Source organism: Stomoxys calcitrans, chromosome 4 (assembly GCF_963082655.1).
Source record: "Stomoxys calcitrans chromosome 4, idStoCalc2.1, whole genome shotgun sequence".
NCBI lineage: Eukaryota > Metazoa > Arthropoda > Insecta > Diptera > Muscidae > Stomoxys > Stomoxys calcitrans.
In genome coordinates, this window is record NC_081555.1 from 135,099,465 (window position 1) to 135,115,698 (window position 16,234).

At 40.9% G+C, this 16,234-nt stretch overlaps 1 protein-coding gene across 1 annotated transcript in view; it reads left to right on the plus strand.

Annotated features, from left to right (window-relative positions):
* Nucleotides 1–913: 913 nt before the first annotated feature.
* LOC106085224 (PHD finger protein 12) overlaps nucleotides 914–16,234 on the plus strand; it is a 66,196-nt gene continuing 50,875 nt past the window's right edge. Inside the window, exon 1 of the mRNA XM_059366621.1 lies at nucleotides 914–952. Within this exon, the coding sequence (XP_059222604.1) occupies nucleotides 929–952 (24 nt within the window). The 5' untranslated portion in view covers nucleotides 914–928. The remainder of the gene's footprint in view (nucleotides 953–16,234) is intronic.

Genomic DNA, 16,234 nt, shown 5'->3' on the forward strand with positions numbered 1-16,234 from the left:
TATAGAATATTGAGATTATCGATAGTTTGCCAGCTCTAATCATGGCTGAAAATTCGATGATTGCCGTCTTTGGATTGCCTTTTACACATCAAATGTGTAATCATTCATCAACATCTGTTTATAACTGTTTGGACAAACCATAGGCAAATAGATATGTTACTCTCTATTTCTCTTTACTCATTCACACTTAATTTCGTTGAAAAAGTTGCAATATGGACTTGTAACAGAAACTGAATCCTAATTATCTCTACTCACTGAATGTTGAAAAACGACCAAACTGGTGCAATCAGTTGTAACTGTGCACGCCTTTTATGTGTACATGCGACGCATACACCCTTATTTTCACCAATACTATTACAACGACCACGCATCGTGATGTGCGATGTAAACTGAGCATAACACTCACACACAATAATCGATTAATTTTTAAATAATCGATGCAATCATTATTTTAAGGCGACATCTACATATCAATTATTTTATTCCAATTACGTATCGTAGACGAGGAAGATACCCTCGAACAGTTGCAATGTATCATATATCCACCATTTAGTAATTTTTTGTAACAGCACATCATAAACTCGGTTAAACTACGACACTCCTGGATGTGGTATTTTGGTAGATTGAGTGAATAAACATTTAGTGAAATAATTTAAGGTTAGTAATAGTTCATAAATAACGAGAGGAAATGGTGGTTTCTGTTCGGCTTTTAAAATTTATTGTCTAAAATAATTAATAGTGAAGAAATAAATTTTGACAGAAGATTGCACAAAAAACGAATTTCGTCATTATTGTCTATGAGTACCAGACAAAATTTTCAGTGAAAATTAAACTTCTACAATGTTGTATCGCCAAACAGCATACCGTTCGTGCTCGGCATCATCGGACAGCATTCATTGATATGAGGAAGTATTTCAACTGTTCCTTAATGGACCTGCGTGAAGTTAACGACGTAGGTAACTTTCAACAACAAAAAATTTTCCAAATTCATTCAAAGTTTCTAGATTTCTGTTTGGAAACTGGATGGCAGAACACTGATTCCAGCCTAGCGCCCAGACATAGACTTCATTTAAAAATTGCAAATGTCACATCAAAGTGGAGGTCACTAACTTCAATTTCCCGTATCACACTTGGCTTCAGTAAGTTTTTTGTCGAACCAATTTTCCAGATTCCTATTTAGAAGCTGGAGTGCAGGACACTGATTTCAGCCTAGCGTCCGGGTATGGACTTCGTTCAGAAAAATGCCACATCAAAGAGGAGGTCATTATCTTCAATTTGACGTATAACACTTAGCAGGAATCAGTTTTTTGTCGAACAAATGTTCTAGATTTCTGTTTAGAAACTGGCGGGCAGGATAAACTGATCTCCCGATTTGATTTTTTAAGCCCCTGGAAGCCGCTATTTTTGTCCGATTTGGCTGAAATTTTGGACATAGAAGAAGAAGGAAGATGCCTTCTAGTTCCTACCGTTGAACCATCCAGATCGCTTTAAAAAGCCCAATAACTTCCGAATGTTCACATTCGCTAAATCAGACAGGTTATGAAAGATATTAGAACCTAAAGTGGAACTCCTTCTGACTGCCAGTGCAGGACACACACACAGAAGTCTCTTTTTCTTTGATGTCCTCACTGCTTCTGCAAAAGTCGTTGCTGGCAACCTTCAGTCTGTCAGCATGTTTTCCGATTAGACAGTGACCTGTCATGACGGACTCAATGACTGAGACGTCTGTTCTAGCCAATAGTTTTGGAATGCTCACAGCATCCTCTTTGTGACCTTCTATCATTCGTTGTCCTTCGGGCCTGATCCTGAAGACTTAGTTTACATGTCGCTGGAGGCATACCCACAGATTCGAGTTCCCTATATAATGTGTAGGGTAGTTCCTAGTCTCGCAAGTTCGCCCGCTTTACCATTCCCTGGGATATCTCTGTGGTCCGGCACCCAGAAAAGGTGAATTTTGAATTGTTCAGCCATCTCGTTGAGAGATCTGCGACAGCCGGGGGGCGGTTTTTGTGTTCCGAAATACGTTCCCCAGAGATTTAATGGCTGTCTGCGAGGATATTTATTCCAATTGTCGTTATGACATCATATCTTAGCCGTTCCACCACTTCCTTTATTGCAAGGATCACCGCTTGATACACACTTTAGTAGTCGGATAACCTTTTCGATAGACAAGTTGTAGATCTATGACCATGAAGTGTTTTGTTATGACTTTCAACAACTGTGCCAAGTACGGTCTAAATCGGTCTATAAACTGATAAAGCTCCCATATAAGCCGATATCCCGATTTGACTTCTTGAGTCCTTGCAAGCAGCAATTTGTCCGATTTGGCTGAAATTTTGCATGCGGTGTTCTGTTATAACTCCCAACAACTGTGCAAAATACAGTCCAAATCAGTCTTTAACCTGATGCAGCTCCCATGGGAGCTATTTCATCCTTGTTTGGTTCCTAGAAGCTTTAATTTTTGCTAATTTGACAGAAATTTGGTATGTAGAATAAAATTATGCCCTTCAACTAAATTTTTTTTGTATAAATTTTTAGCAGAATCCAGGGGGGTGGGTTCCCAAGATTCGGCCCGACCGAACGTAGTACACTTTTATTATACCCTCCGCCATAGGACACCTCGAAATATTTTTGATCGTCATGACATGTTAAGTCGATCTAGCCATGTCCGTCTGTCGAAAGCACGCTAACTTCCGAAGGAGTAAAGCTAGCCGCTTGAAATTTTGCACAAATACTTCTTATTAGTGTAGGTCGGTTGGTATTGTAAATAGGCCATATCGGTCCATGTTTTGATATAGCTGCCATATAAACCGATCTTGGGTCTTGACTTCTTGAGCCTCTAGAGGGCGCAATTCTTATCCGATTTGAAAGAATTTTTGCACGAAGTATTTTGTTATGATATCCAGCAACTGTGCCAAGTATGGCTCAAATCGGTTCATAACCTGATGTAGCTGTCATATAAACAGATCTGAGGACTTGACTTCTTGAGCTTCTAGAGGGCGCAATTCCTATCTGATTTGGCTGAAATTTTGCATGAAGTATTTTATTCTTACTTTCAACAACTGTGTCAAATAAGGTTCAAATCGGTTCATAACCTGATATAGCTGCCATATAAACCGATCTGGGATCTTGACTTCTTGAGCCTCTAGAGGTCGTAATTATTATCCGATTTGCCTGAAATTTTGTACGACGGATCCTCTCATGACCATCAACATACGTGTTTATTATGGTTTGAATCGGTCTATAGCCCGATACAGCTCCCATATAAATCCATCTCTCTATTTTACTTCTTGAGCCCCCAAAGGGCGCAATTCTTATTTGAATTGGCTGACATTTTACACAGGTCTCCAACATATAATTTGATTGTGGTCCAAACCGGACCATATCTTGATATCGCTCTAATAGCAGAGCACAACTTTTCTTATTTCCTTTTTTGCCTAAGAAGAGATGCCGGGAAAAGAACTCGACAAATGCGATCCATGGTGGAGGGTATATAAGATTCGCCTGGCCCAACTTTGCACGCTTTTACTTGTTTAATTTTAAAGTTTACTAGATTAAGTTGGATATGTTTTCAATAATTGTAATCCTACACTGTAATTTATAAGATACTTATCTTGTTGTGTAGGACAAAACAGGATTATGGGTGAACACCAGTTTTTGAGTCTGATTTTCGCTTTCATCACACAGTTCTTTTGGATAACTGAAGGGCCTTAAAAGGGTCAACTGAAAAGAGCACATACCGTTGAGAGATCATCTCCGGGTTTCCTGGCTCCCATTTTTGTCAGGCTCTCAAATGTCAAGAGTACAATTATCCTACTTATAGAATCTTTGAAGAATATACTTTGAGGTTTTTAAAAACGAATCGACTGTAAGTGGATTTATAGGTACTTTTTTGTCTTGGGTGAAAATTTATTTCCACATCGAAACAAAAAAGTTTCTTCCTCATTAAAACCACATCTTTGGGTGTGTACATTGAAAAATAATACCAAAACCATCTGCATTACTCTATAAAACTTCTACTTCGAATAGATTCTTATTCAATTTCTTAAATTAGATCAGAGAGTTGATATTTTATGTAGCAATGAATTTGCGTTTGCCATTTACATATGTACATACATGTTCAAAACGCCAAGCCGTCTACAACAACACGTGCATTTATGATGTATTTGTAAAGAATGGATTTTTCTTCTAAAGAATATTTTTAAATTTGTGGTTACGATTTGTAACCACCAACGTGAATCATAAAAACGGAATTACACTTTGTTTAAGTGAGTCAAATTACAAATACAACCTTATTCAAGTAACATTTTAAGTGTATATGGTTGATATTTTAAAATAGTTGTGGACACACAGCAAGGATATGTGGATGTATGACTGTAATGCTCTTGAGACCAGCTCGTTTAGTTTTGAGCTTTGAAGATCTGACGCAAACATTATTTTTTTAGTACCTTGCTACACTTAAATTTTGAGAAGACTTTCTTAGAGCATGCAAAAATTGTAAACTAATCGAATAAAATTGCCTTTGCGAAAGTTTCGTATATATTCTCTACTATTTTTCTCATACTGCCAAGTGATGGCTTGGCTTGAAACACCTTTGAAAATTAAGGGCTGTTGAAATTGGCTTAAGAATTGACGATCTAACGAAATGTAGACTTCAGGTCTATGGTAGATTTAGCTTCATTAGGTTAGGTTAGGTTGAAAAGAGGGTGCAGATATCAATCCGCCCCATGCCACTAGGGACATACACCTAAGCCAGTATTCGGGTTGTTGTGCGCTCTAAAAACTATAAGGTAACCTCTAAAAAGAAAATGTTAAGTTAGGAATTCCGTGCTACTTACAAAATCCTTATTTTTTTTCAATACCACTCCCCAAAGTTGGTTCATGTCTGGTATTGTGTCTCCACCTAAGTGCCGGTATCCGTTAGACGCGAAATACGGGCAATGGCAAAGAAAATGCTCCAACGTCTTATCATCTTCCCCCCATGCTCTACACATGCTATCACTTGCCGCAACGATTTTACATAATTGAGTAGTCCTATGTGTCTCGTTATGATACCAACAGCCATACTGACATCCTTCTTGCTTCCTTTCAGCAAAAGCTTCGTCTTCTCACGATCTGGATCGCCCCATAGGATTTTCGCCCTCCTACCGACCGTTTCGCAGTTCCACAATGTTGCATGCAAAGAAAATGCTCCAACGTCTCATCATCTTCCCCGCATGCCCTACACATGCTATCACTTGCCGCACCGATTTTACATAATTGAGCTCGTAGTCCTATGTGTCCCGTTATGATACCAACAGCTATACCTACCTCCTTCTTGGTTCCTTTCAGCAAAAGCCTCGTCTTCTCACGATCTGGATCGCCCCATAGGATTTTCGCGGTCCTACCGACCGTTTCGCTGTTCCACAATGTTGCATACAAAGAAAATGCTCCAACGTCTCATCATCTTCCCCGCATGTCCTACACATGCTATCACTTGCCGCACCGATTTTACATAATTGAGCTCGTAGTCCTATGTGTCCCGTTATGATACCAACAGCTATACCTACCTCCTTCTTGGTTCCTTTCAGCAAAAGCCTCGTCTTCTCACGATCTGGATCGCCCCATAGGATTTTCGCGGTCCTACCGACCGTTTCGCTGTTCCACAATGTTGCATACAAAGAAAATGCTCCAACGTCTCATCATCTTCCCCGCATGTCCTACACATGCTATCACTTGCCGCTCCGATTTTAAATAATTGAGCTCGTAGTCTTATGTGTCCCGTTATGATACCAATAGCTATACTGACATCCTTCTTGCTTCCTTTCAGTAAAAGCCTCGCCTTCTCACGATCTGGATCCTGGTCCTACCGACCGTTTCGCTGTTCGCCTTAACTCGGACTGCTTGGACCCGAAAGGTTTCGGGTTAACCAAGTTTATTGACGGCAGTCTTCAGGCCTTCACCGCCAAATCGTCTGCCCTTTCATTTCCCCTTACTCCGTTATGGCCCGGCACCCAAACGATGCTGAGTTTGCCATCCACAGAGAAGGCGTTAATCTCCTTCTAACACTGCAAGACTGTTCGTGACCTTACCGGCCTGGTTATTATTGTCGTTATGGCAATATTACTGTCGGTAAAGATGTTCATACTCGACGTCCTCGCGTAATCACCACACCATTTCAGGCATTCCGTGATCGCCCGGATTTCCACCTGCAGGACCGTATTATGGTCAGATCTCAGTCCCTGGATTCTCAATGTAAACCCCTAGGCCCAGTCTGTCCACTAGCTTTGATCCATCCGTGTAACATGATCTTCCAGATGGCAATACTAGGGTTCCGTCAATCCAAGACTGTGCCGATGGCAGCAGTGCCTCGCACTCGACTTCAAGGTTCATCTCAGGTATCCGATCGGAAACCTCTTCCCTTCCTTCCGGGTTTCTAATCGTTGCCTCGATTATACCGCGATGGTAAAGGGTGATTTTTTTGAGGTTAGGATTTTCTGCATTAGTATTTGACAGATCACGTGGGATTTCAGACATGGTGTCAAAGAGAAAGATGCTCAGTATGCTTTGACATTTCATCATGAATAGACTTACTAACGAGCAACGCTTGCAAATCATTGAATTTTATTACCAAAATCAGTGTTCGGTTCGAAATGTGTTCATTCACCGTAACGTTGCGTCCAACAGCATCTTTGAAAAAATACGGTCCAATGATTCCACCAGCGTACAAACCACACCAAACAGTGCATTTTTCGGGATGCATGGGCAGTTCTTGAACGGCTTCTGGTTGCTCTTCACTCCAAATGCGGCAATTTTGCTTATTTACGTAGCCATTCAACCAGAAATGAGCCTCATCGCTGAACAAAATTTGTCAAAATTTGAACACATTTCGAACCGAACACTGATTTTGGTAATAAAATTCAATGATTTGCAAGCGTTGCTCGTTAGTAAGTCTATTCATGATGAAATGTCAAAGCATACTGAGCATCTTTCTCTTTGACACCATGTCTGAAATCCCACGTGATCTGTCAAATACTAATGCATGAAAATCCTAACCTCAAAAAAATCACCCTTTATTAGCTGCTCCCATCCTCAATCCATTCTCCCATCGCCTTAAGTCTCATAGCCGTAGTGGCTGCCTCACATTTAATCTGTATGTCAATGGGTCGGATGTCTAGAATAGTCTCCATTGCCCTAGTGGGTCTGTAGGCCTAATCGCTCCGCCTATGTCAAGACAACATTCTTTTTTTCTCCATAGCAGTCCACCAAACTACTGAGGCGTAGGTAAGTATTGGTCTAATCACGTTCCTGTAGAGCCAGTGGATTATCCTCGGATTCAGGTCCCATTTCGAGCCTACAGCCTGTCTACATAGTGCCCAACATCTGTGAGCCTTATCAGTGCGCTCCTGAATGTGCCACTTCCAATTCAGTTTCCTGTCCAAGATCATACGTAAGATATCGAAATCGTCTTATTGAGGAAACGTGGTGCTTTAAATTGGCCCACCTTCGTCTTCCTCGTGAACACGCATATTTCAGTCTTCTCTGGGTTAACATTGAGACGTCTGGGTCTAGCCCAGTTATAAGCCATATGCAAGACCCTTTCGGCCCTTCTGCATAGCTCGTTCGTATCCTTACCCCTTAGAAGTATTATAACATCGTCGGCGTAGCATACGGGTTCAAATCCCTTCTCAGTCAGCATTCGTAATAGGTCATTTATGGTGTCACCCATAGGAGTGGTGATAAAATGCCCCCCTGTGGCGTGCACTGTGCCACTTTCTCGCTTATATTTATGCCATGGGACACACAATTAATTCACCTGTTCCTTAGCATATGGTTTATTCAGTCTCTAAGGACCGGGTCCACCCGGTACTGGTCTAAGGATTGGATCAGTGTCTCGGTCCGAACATTGTTAAAAGTCCCCTCGATGTCAAAGCGTACCGCCAGTGTGTACGGTTTTGGCATCGAAGGATTCTTTTATTTTATGCACAACCTCGTGCAGGGCAGTCTCCACCAACCTTCCCTTGACATAGGCATGCTGTTTGTATTTGAGCACTTCGCAGGATTTCCTACTCTTTATCATGGTGTCCACAATACTTTCCATGGTTTTGAGTAGAAAGGACGTAAGGCTTAAAGGTCTGTAGGCCTTTGGTGTCGCATAACTTGCCTAAATTTTGGCCAGATGAGGCGCCAGATAGTCTGCCTCATTCTGAATTAACGCCGGAAATATTCCATCAGGTCCGGGTGACTTAAATGGTTTAAAGCTCCACCTAAGTGCCGGTATCTGTTAGACGCGAAAGCCGGTCAATGATATAGGAAATGCTCCTCAGTCTTTTCATCTTCCCCGCATGTACTACACATGCTATCACTTGCCGCATCGAGTTTACATAAGTAAGCTCGTAGTCCTATATGTCTTGTCATGATACCGAAAGCTATACTGACCTCCTTCTTACACCCTTTCAGTAATAACCTCGTCTTCTCACGATATGGATCCTCCGTCCTACCGACCGTTTCACTGTTTCACAGTAAGCCTGGGATCTAAATTGAGAACCCAGGGACTGAGATCTGGACTGCCTGACCATAATATGGTACTACAGGCGGAGATCCAGGCGATCACGGCATGCGTGAGGTGGTGTGAATCTAAAACGAGGACGTCGAGTGTGAACATCGTTATGAACAGTAAAATTGCCATAAGGGCAATAACAACCAGGACGTTAAGGTCACAAACATTCTTGCAGTGTAAGAAGGAAATTAACGCCTTCTTTGAGGATAGAAAAATCCGCAACGTTTGGGTGCCGAGCCATAACGGAGTAAGGGGGACTGAAAGGGCAGACGATTTGGCGGTGAAGGCCAGTGGAATGCCGTCAATAAACTTGGTTAACCCGAATGCATGAGGTTGTGTGGTACTAACGCGAGGACGTCGAGTGTAAACATCTTTACGGACAGTAAAATTGGGCAATAAGAATCAGGACGGTAGGTATCTTGCTCAACTTGAGTAAATCTTTTGTTTTCTTGACGTCAGGTATAGTCCAAAAGTATGTGAAAGGATTTTTTATACCCTATACCACTACTGTGTGGAGGCCACCGTAGCGCAGAGGTTAGCCTGTCCGCCTATGACGCTGAACGCCTGGTTTCGAATCCTGGCGAGACCATCAGAAAAAATTTTCAACGGTGGTTTTCCCCTTCTAATGCTGGCAACATTTGTGAGGTACTATGCCATGTAAAACTTCTCTCGAAAGAGGTGTCACACTGCGGCATGCCGTTCGGACTCGGCTATAAAAAGGAGGCCCCTAATCATTGAGCTTAAAACTTGAATCGGACGGCACTCATTGATATGTGAGAAGTTTGCCCCTGTTCGTTAGTGGAATGTTCATGGGCAAAATTTGCATTTGCATACCATTACTGTGTTACAGGGTATTATAACTTAGTGAATTTGTTTGTAACACCCAAAAGGAAGAGAGATATACCCATTGATAAGTATACCAATCGACTCAGAATCACTTTCTGATTCGATTCAGATATGTCCGTCTGTCTGTCCATGTTATTTGTGTACAAAGTACAGCTCGCAATTTTCATTCCATCGTCTCAAAATTTGGTATAGGCATGTTTTGCGGCCTAGAGACAAAGCCTATTGAAATTGGAAAAAATCGGTTCAGATTTGGATATAGCTCCCATATTTATGTTCGTCCGATTTGTTGTAATAATGCAATAAAATGGTAATTTGTTAACCGATTTTCTGGAAATTTGGTAGGAAGGATTTTCTTATGATTCTCGATGTTGGTAGTGAATTTCATAGAAATCAGTTCAGATTTAGATATAGCTCCTATATATATATGTCGCCCGATTTTTACTCCTACAGCCACTGCAAGCGCATTTATTGACCAATCTTGCCAAAACTTCGTACAACGCTTTCCTTGACGACTTCCTCAGTGTCTGTAAAGTATGCTCGAAATCGATTCAGATTAAGATATAGCTCCCATATATATATACGTCCGATTTACAGTAATATTGTATTGCAAATTATCATGTGTTAACCGATTCTCTCGAAATTTGGCAGGAAGGATTTCCTCTTGACTCTAGACATTATTGGTGAATTTCATGGATATCGGTTCAGATTTAGATATAGCTCACATATATATATATATATTTATATCGCCCGATTTTTACTTCTAGAGTCGCAGCAAGCGCATTTATTGACCCATCTTACCAAAATTTTGCAAAACGCTTTCCTTGACGAATGCCACAGTATTTGAGAAGTTTGCTCGAAATCGGTTCAGATTAAGGTATAGCTCCCATACATATGTTCGTCCAATTTTGAGAAATATTGCAGTAATGTGTTCAGTTTTTATACCCTCCAGCATTGGATGGGGGTATACTAATTTCGTCGTTCTGTTTGCAGTACCTCGAAATATGCGTCTGAGACCCCATAAAGTATATATATTCTTGATGGTCATGTTATTTTAAGTCGATCTAGCCATCTCCGTTCGTCTGTCTGCCGAAAGCAGGCTAACTTTCAAAGGAGTAAAGCTAGCAGCTTGAAATTTTGCACAAATACTTTTTATTAATGTAGGTCGGTTGGGATTGTAAATGGGACAAATCGGTCCATGTTTTGATATAGCTGCCATATAAACCGATCTTGGGTCTTGACTTCTTGAGTCTCTAGAGGGCGTAATTTTGCACGTAGCACGTATGGTTCAAATCGTTCCATGTTTTGACATAGCTGCCATATAAACCGATTTTGAGTCTTGACTTCTTGAGCCTCTACGCAATTCTCGTCCGATTTGATTGAAATTTTGCACGTAGTGTTTTGGTATCACTTGCAACAACTGTGTTAAGTATGATTCAAATTGGTTTATAATCTGTGGATCTTTACTTCTTGAGGCAATAGGGCCCGCAATTCTCATCCGATTTGGCTGAAATTTTGCATGAGGTGTTTTGTTATGACTTTTAATAACTGTGCTAAGTATGGACCAAATCGGTACATAACCTGTTATAACTGCCATATAGACCGATCTGGGATCTTGACTTCTGGAGCCTCTAGAGGGCGCAATTCTCTTCCGATTTGGCAGAAATTTTGCACAACGGCTTCTCTCATGACCTTCAACATACGCGTCTGAATCGATCAATAGCTTGATACAGCTCCCATATAAACCCATCTCCCGATTTTGCTTCTTGAGCCCCTACAAGGTGCAATTCTTATCCGAATGAACTGAAATATTACACTATGTCTTCTTCATTCAACATTCTTTTATGCTCCGAATCGGACTAAAACTTGATATAGCTCCAATAGCATAACAGTTCTTATTCAATATTCTTTGTTTGCCTAAAAGAGATACCGTACATAGAACTCGACAAATACGATCCATGGTGGAGGGTATATAAGATTCGGCCCGGCCAAACTTAGCACGCTCTTACTTGTTTCGGAGCAGCGAAACGGTCGTTAGGACGATCTGGGGGGATCCAGATCGTGAGAAGATGGGGCTATTACTGAAAGGAAGCAAGAAGGAGGTCAGTATAGCTATTGGTATCATAACGGGACACATAGGACTACGAGCTCAATTATGTAAAATCGGTGCGGCAAGTGATAGCATGTGTAGGCCATGCGGGGAAGATGATGAGACGTTGGAGCATTTCCTTTGTCATTGCCCGGCTTTCGCGTTCAATAGACACCGGTACTTAGGTGGAGACACAATATCAGACATGAACCAACTTAGGGGAGTGGCATTGAAAACTTTTAAGGATTTTGTAAGTAGCACGGAATTCTTAACTTAAAATTTTCTTTTTAGAGGTTACTTTATAGTTTTTAGAGCGCACAATATGCCGATTACTGGCTTAGGTGTATGTCCATAGTGGTATGGGGCGGATTAATATCTGCACTCTCTTTTCAACCTAACCTACTTGTTAAACGATTTTCTCGAAATTTGGCAGGAAGGATTTTCCTATTACTCTTGACATATCGACTGGTGAATTTCATAGAATTCGGACCAGATTTATAAATAGCTGTCATATATGTATATCGCCCGATTTTCCCTTCTAGGGTCACTGTAAACGCATTTATTGACCAAACTTGCCAAAATTTCGCACAACGCTTTACCATATTTTCTGAGAAGATTGCTCGAAATCGGTTCAGAATTAGATATTGCTTCCATGTCTATGATCGTCAGATTTTGGGTAATTGCCAAATAATGTTCTCATTTGTCAGTTTAAAAATATTTGTTTGAAATTCAATACGGATTGTTTAATAACCCATCTGAAAACATCCGTCGAGATCCATCAAAATGGGATCAGAATTGGATGTAGCTCCCACATTGTACATATGGAGTAGGTGTAGGGTGGTTATAAATTAAAGCAAGCAAAGTATAATTATAAGCATTTGAGAGCATCATAGTTGTTATAGTCCAGCGGGAGATCAAACTTTTAGGGGGATAACTCAGTTTTTTCGATTATCACTTAGTGCACTGAATTCAAACGATTCTCTTTCATTGTTCTCTTGCACTTTGTATTTTTAGTATTTTTTAACACTTAATGGGATGGGGTTATATTTTTTAGCTTGTTGTAATGAAATTACAAGGAAGCCCTTCACAAGGCAGCTAACAATCTTAAAACAGCTATGTTGCCAAATGATGGACTGACTTGAAATTTTATAAAATTCAGCTTTTTCGTCTCAATGACGTTTTTCGTAGGTTCACATTTCCCCTTGTCTTATCCAGAGGAAGAGATTAGAGTTTGGATTTTTTGTGTTTCGTTTATAGTTTAGTTTAATCCTTAACATCGTTGCTAATAGAACTGCGAAATGCGACTGAGGAAATGCAAAGATGTATCCGAGTCTTAAATAGTGATTGATCTTAAGTCTAATGATGAATGTTAAAGTCGTTGTGGTCGTTGTGTAGTTGTTGTAGCCGTCACCGGCTACATCTTCTGATAAGCCATTTTGAGATATATATTTTCATATGCATATACAATATATACAGAGAATATTCACATATGTTGAATACGATAATACTTACACAATAATTTTTGCGGCTTTCAATGGGTGAGTGAGCGACTGATTGGTGACTGGATCAATGTATGCACAGCGAGAGACCCGCAGAAGCTGTACAGCATACAGCATGAAAAGGCTTCGGTGTTTTATTTTGGCTTATCACAAAACCACGCCTACATGTCAGTCACTGCAGCCTCAGCCTCAGCGACAGCAGAAATAGTGGTTATCATAACTTAGTATCCGTCGCCCCTACTTGTCGCATGTACTACTTGGGTATGGGTCAAATCTGCGGATTTTTCTTCTTATCCAATTTTGTGAATTTATTTTGTTGGCGTTTTTCTTTTGAAGTATTCAAATATTTAGAACATTGCCAACACATATTGGCGCAGATTTTTTTTAAGCATGATTGCATCATAATTCATTATAAATGTATTAAAATACAAAATTTACATATTGAAATAAAAAAGAAATTCAGATATATTTATAGATAACAGTAGATTTCAAGCTAGTCTTCCTTATGCTTCTTTATTTATAACTGACTGATTGGGCACAGTAGTGCGATTCATAGACTAGGTTTAATGAAAATCGTTCATTTAAAAAATGATAACAGAAAAGTTCACGATGGAGAAAATCAGTAAAGGCAAGATTCATATTGCCTTAATTCAGGAGCCATGGACAACCCGGAACAAAGTTTCTGGACTGAACCTTATCAACTATCAATTATTCTATGCTAACACTTGTATTCGGCCGAGGACCTGCGTTATTTGTCATAAAATTTTGAATTATATATTTTCCCCAGAGTTGTGAACGTCGGAGGCAACAGTGGCGAGATAGGGAGACGGTGCAGCATACCTCGCATCACTTTATCCGCCTTTCGACTCTCCGACACCGCCATCCACGTCGGAGCTGTAATGGCTGGTGAGGAAAGCAAAACAGACAGGAAACGAGGTATTAATAGGGCGATGGCAACTTTCGACCTGTTCGCAGAAAAGCTTCCAGGAGACACGCTTTCCCGCTTTGGTAATTTTATTGTATTCCTTGAGCCGTTTGCTATACACATTCCAATAAACTGCCGCTATTTTCTGACGTGCTTTATTATAAAGTCTGTGGATCTCTTTCCCCATATTGCGAAACCTCACGGGTTTTTCTTGGGCTGATTTCCTTTTTCGAAGAGGACAACTATTGGGTTGCCCAAAAAGTAATTGCGGATTTTTCATATAGTCGGCGTTGACAAATTTTTTCACAGCTTGTAAAATTCTTTCTTCTGTCAGTTATCAGTTGCTACTTTTACCTTGCTTTAGAAAAAAAGTGTAAAAAAGTATGTTTTATTAAAGTTCATTCTAAGTTTTATTAAAAATGCATTTACACTCTTTTAAAAAATCCGCAATTTTAAAAAATCCGCAACCCAATATCTTCGAAAGACCCCACTAATGCAGTTGTAGTCCTATTGTCTTCAATGTCTTCTATGCTTGCACAATCTAAATTATTATCCCAAGTCTTCTTCTAAGTAGTCTTCAGAGTTTTGTCCAGTTGGTTTTCAACTTATTCCGGTAGCTTATCGGATTCGGCCCTGGCCGTGCTATTCTAAACCTAATGTAGCGATGGTCAGAGAAAGAGTGTTTCATGGAGACCCTTCAATCCTGAACCTCATCGATTAAATTTTTGGAACATATCGTCACATCCAATACCTCCTCCCTAATGCCATCAACAAAAGTAGCGGTGTTACCAATATTAAGTGTTATTAGGTCGTTAGTATTCAAGAACTCTGCCGGGGCTTGGCCCCGCTTATTAGTGTTGGTACTACCCCCCGAAATGTGGTGAGAGTTCGCATCGCACCCTATTAGTACGTCGTTTCCTGTCTGTTTTGCTTTCCTCACCAGCCGTTGCAGCTCCGGCCGGGGGCCGGTGTCGGAGAGTCGAAAGGCACATAAAGTGATGCCAGGTATGCTCCACCGTCTCTTTATCTCACCACTGTTGCATCCGACGTTGACGACTCTGGGAAAAAATATATAATTTAAATTTTTATGACAAATAACGCAGGTCTCCAGTGTAAGATAAGAATAATTGGTAGTTAATATGGTTCAGTCCAGAAACTTTGTTCCGGGTCGTCCATGGCTCCTGAATAAAGGCAAAATTAATCTTGCCCTTGCTGATTTTCTCCATCGGCGCGTGTGTCTGGATTATGGTTTTTCTGGATAACATCAACCATTGGTCCTCCAGTAAATGGGCTTCTTGGGAATGGGTGATGATCTCATCGCCCGCTCCCCGCTCACAAGGATGCATTGATTTTCCTGTCACTGCACTGCCTGATATTTTCGTAATGGGTTTCTTGCCTACACTAGTCTTCCGAATCTTTATAAAGTCGATAATGGTTCCATCGTCGGGTCCCTGTTCGTTAGGCTGTATTGAATTTCCCGTCCCTGTACTGCCTGATGTTTCAATACTAGGATCTTTGCCTATCTTAGTCTTCCAAATCTCAAGTAAATGGTCTTCTTGGGAGTAGGTGATGGTTCCATCGTCGGTTCCCTGTACGTTAGGCTGCATTGAGACTCCTGTCGCTGCACTACCTGATGTTTCAATATTAGGATCTTTACCTATCCTAGTCTTCCGAATCTTGAAGTCGGTGATGGCTCCGTCGTCGGGTTCCTATTCGTTAGGTTGTGTTGGGTCTCTCGCTCATGCACTGCCTGATGTTTTAGTATTAGGATCTTTGCTTATCCTAGTCTGCCCAATATTGAGAGATACGGTGATTATCTCGTCGTCAGCCCCCTGTCTGTTGGGCGGCATTCACCTGCCACTGCACGGCCTGATGTCTCAATATGAGGATTTTTGTCTATCCTTGAAAAAGACGGCCATGGCCCCTTAGTACGCCATGCCTATAGTCTTAGCCAAACTTGTCACGGAGATTTGATCATTGCCCACCACAATGAGAGTTACTTCCTTCTTCTCCTCCCTGTGGAAAACCTCGCATTTCTCCACGACCAAATCTTGGTTTTGCTTGTTTAAGACTTCCATCATGCGTTCTGTCGTGATTTCGATGACCTCATTCTACATGAAGACCGTTACCTTTGTGAGCTGTGGGATGTCCATCTTTCTCACAAGGTTGAGCTCTGCGCCCCAGGGAGTGTGGATACATCCAACGAGCTTTTTGACGATATCAATACATTTTGCTGTCGCAAAGCGCACAGCTTTGCTCTAAACTCGCAGCTCATAATTCGTATGGGTGGACCCCCTTCAGACTTCAACACATGTTCGGTAACCCGTTCGTTTACCAAA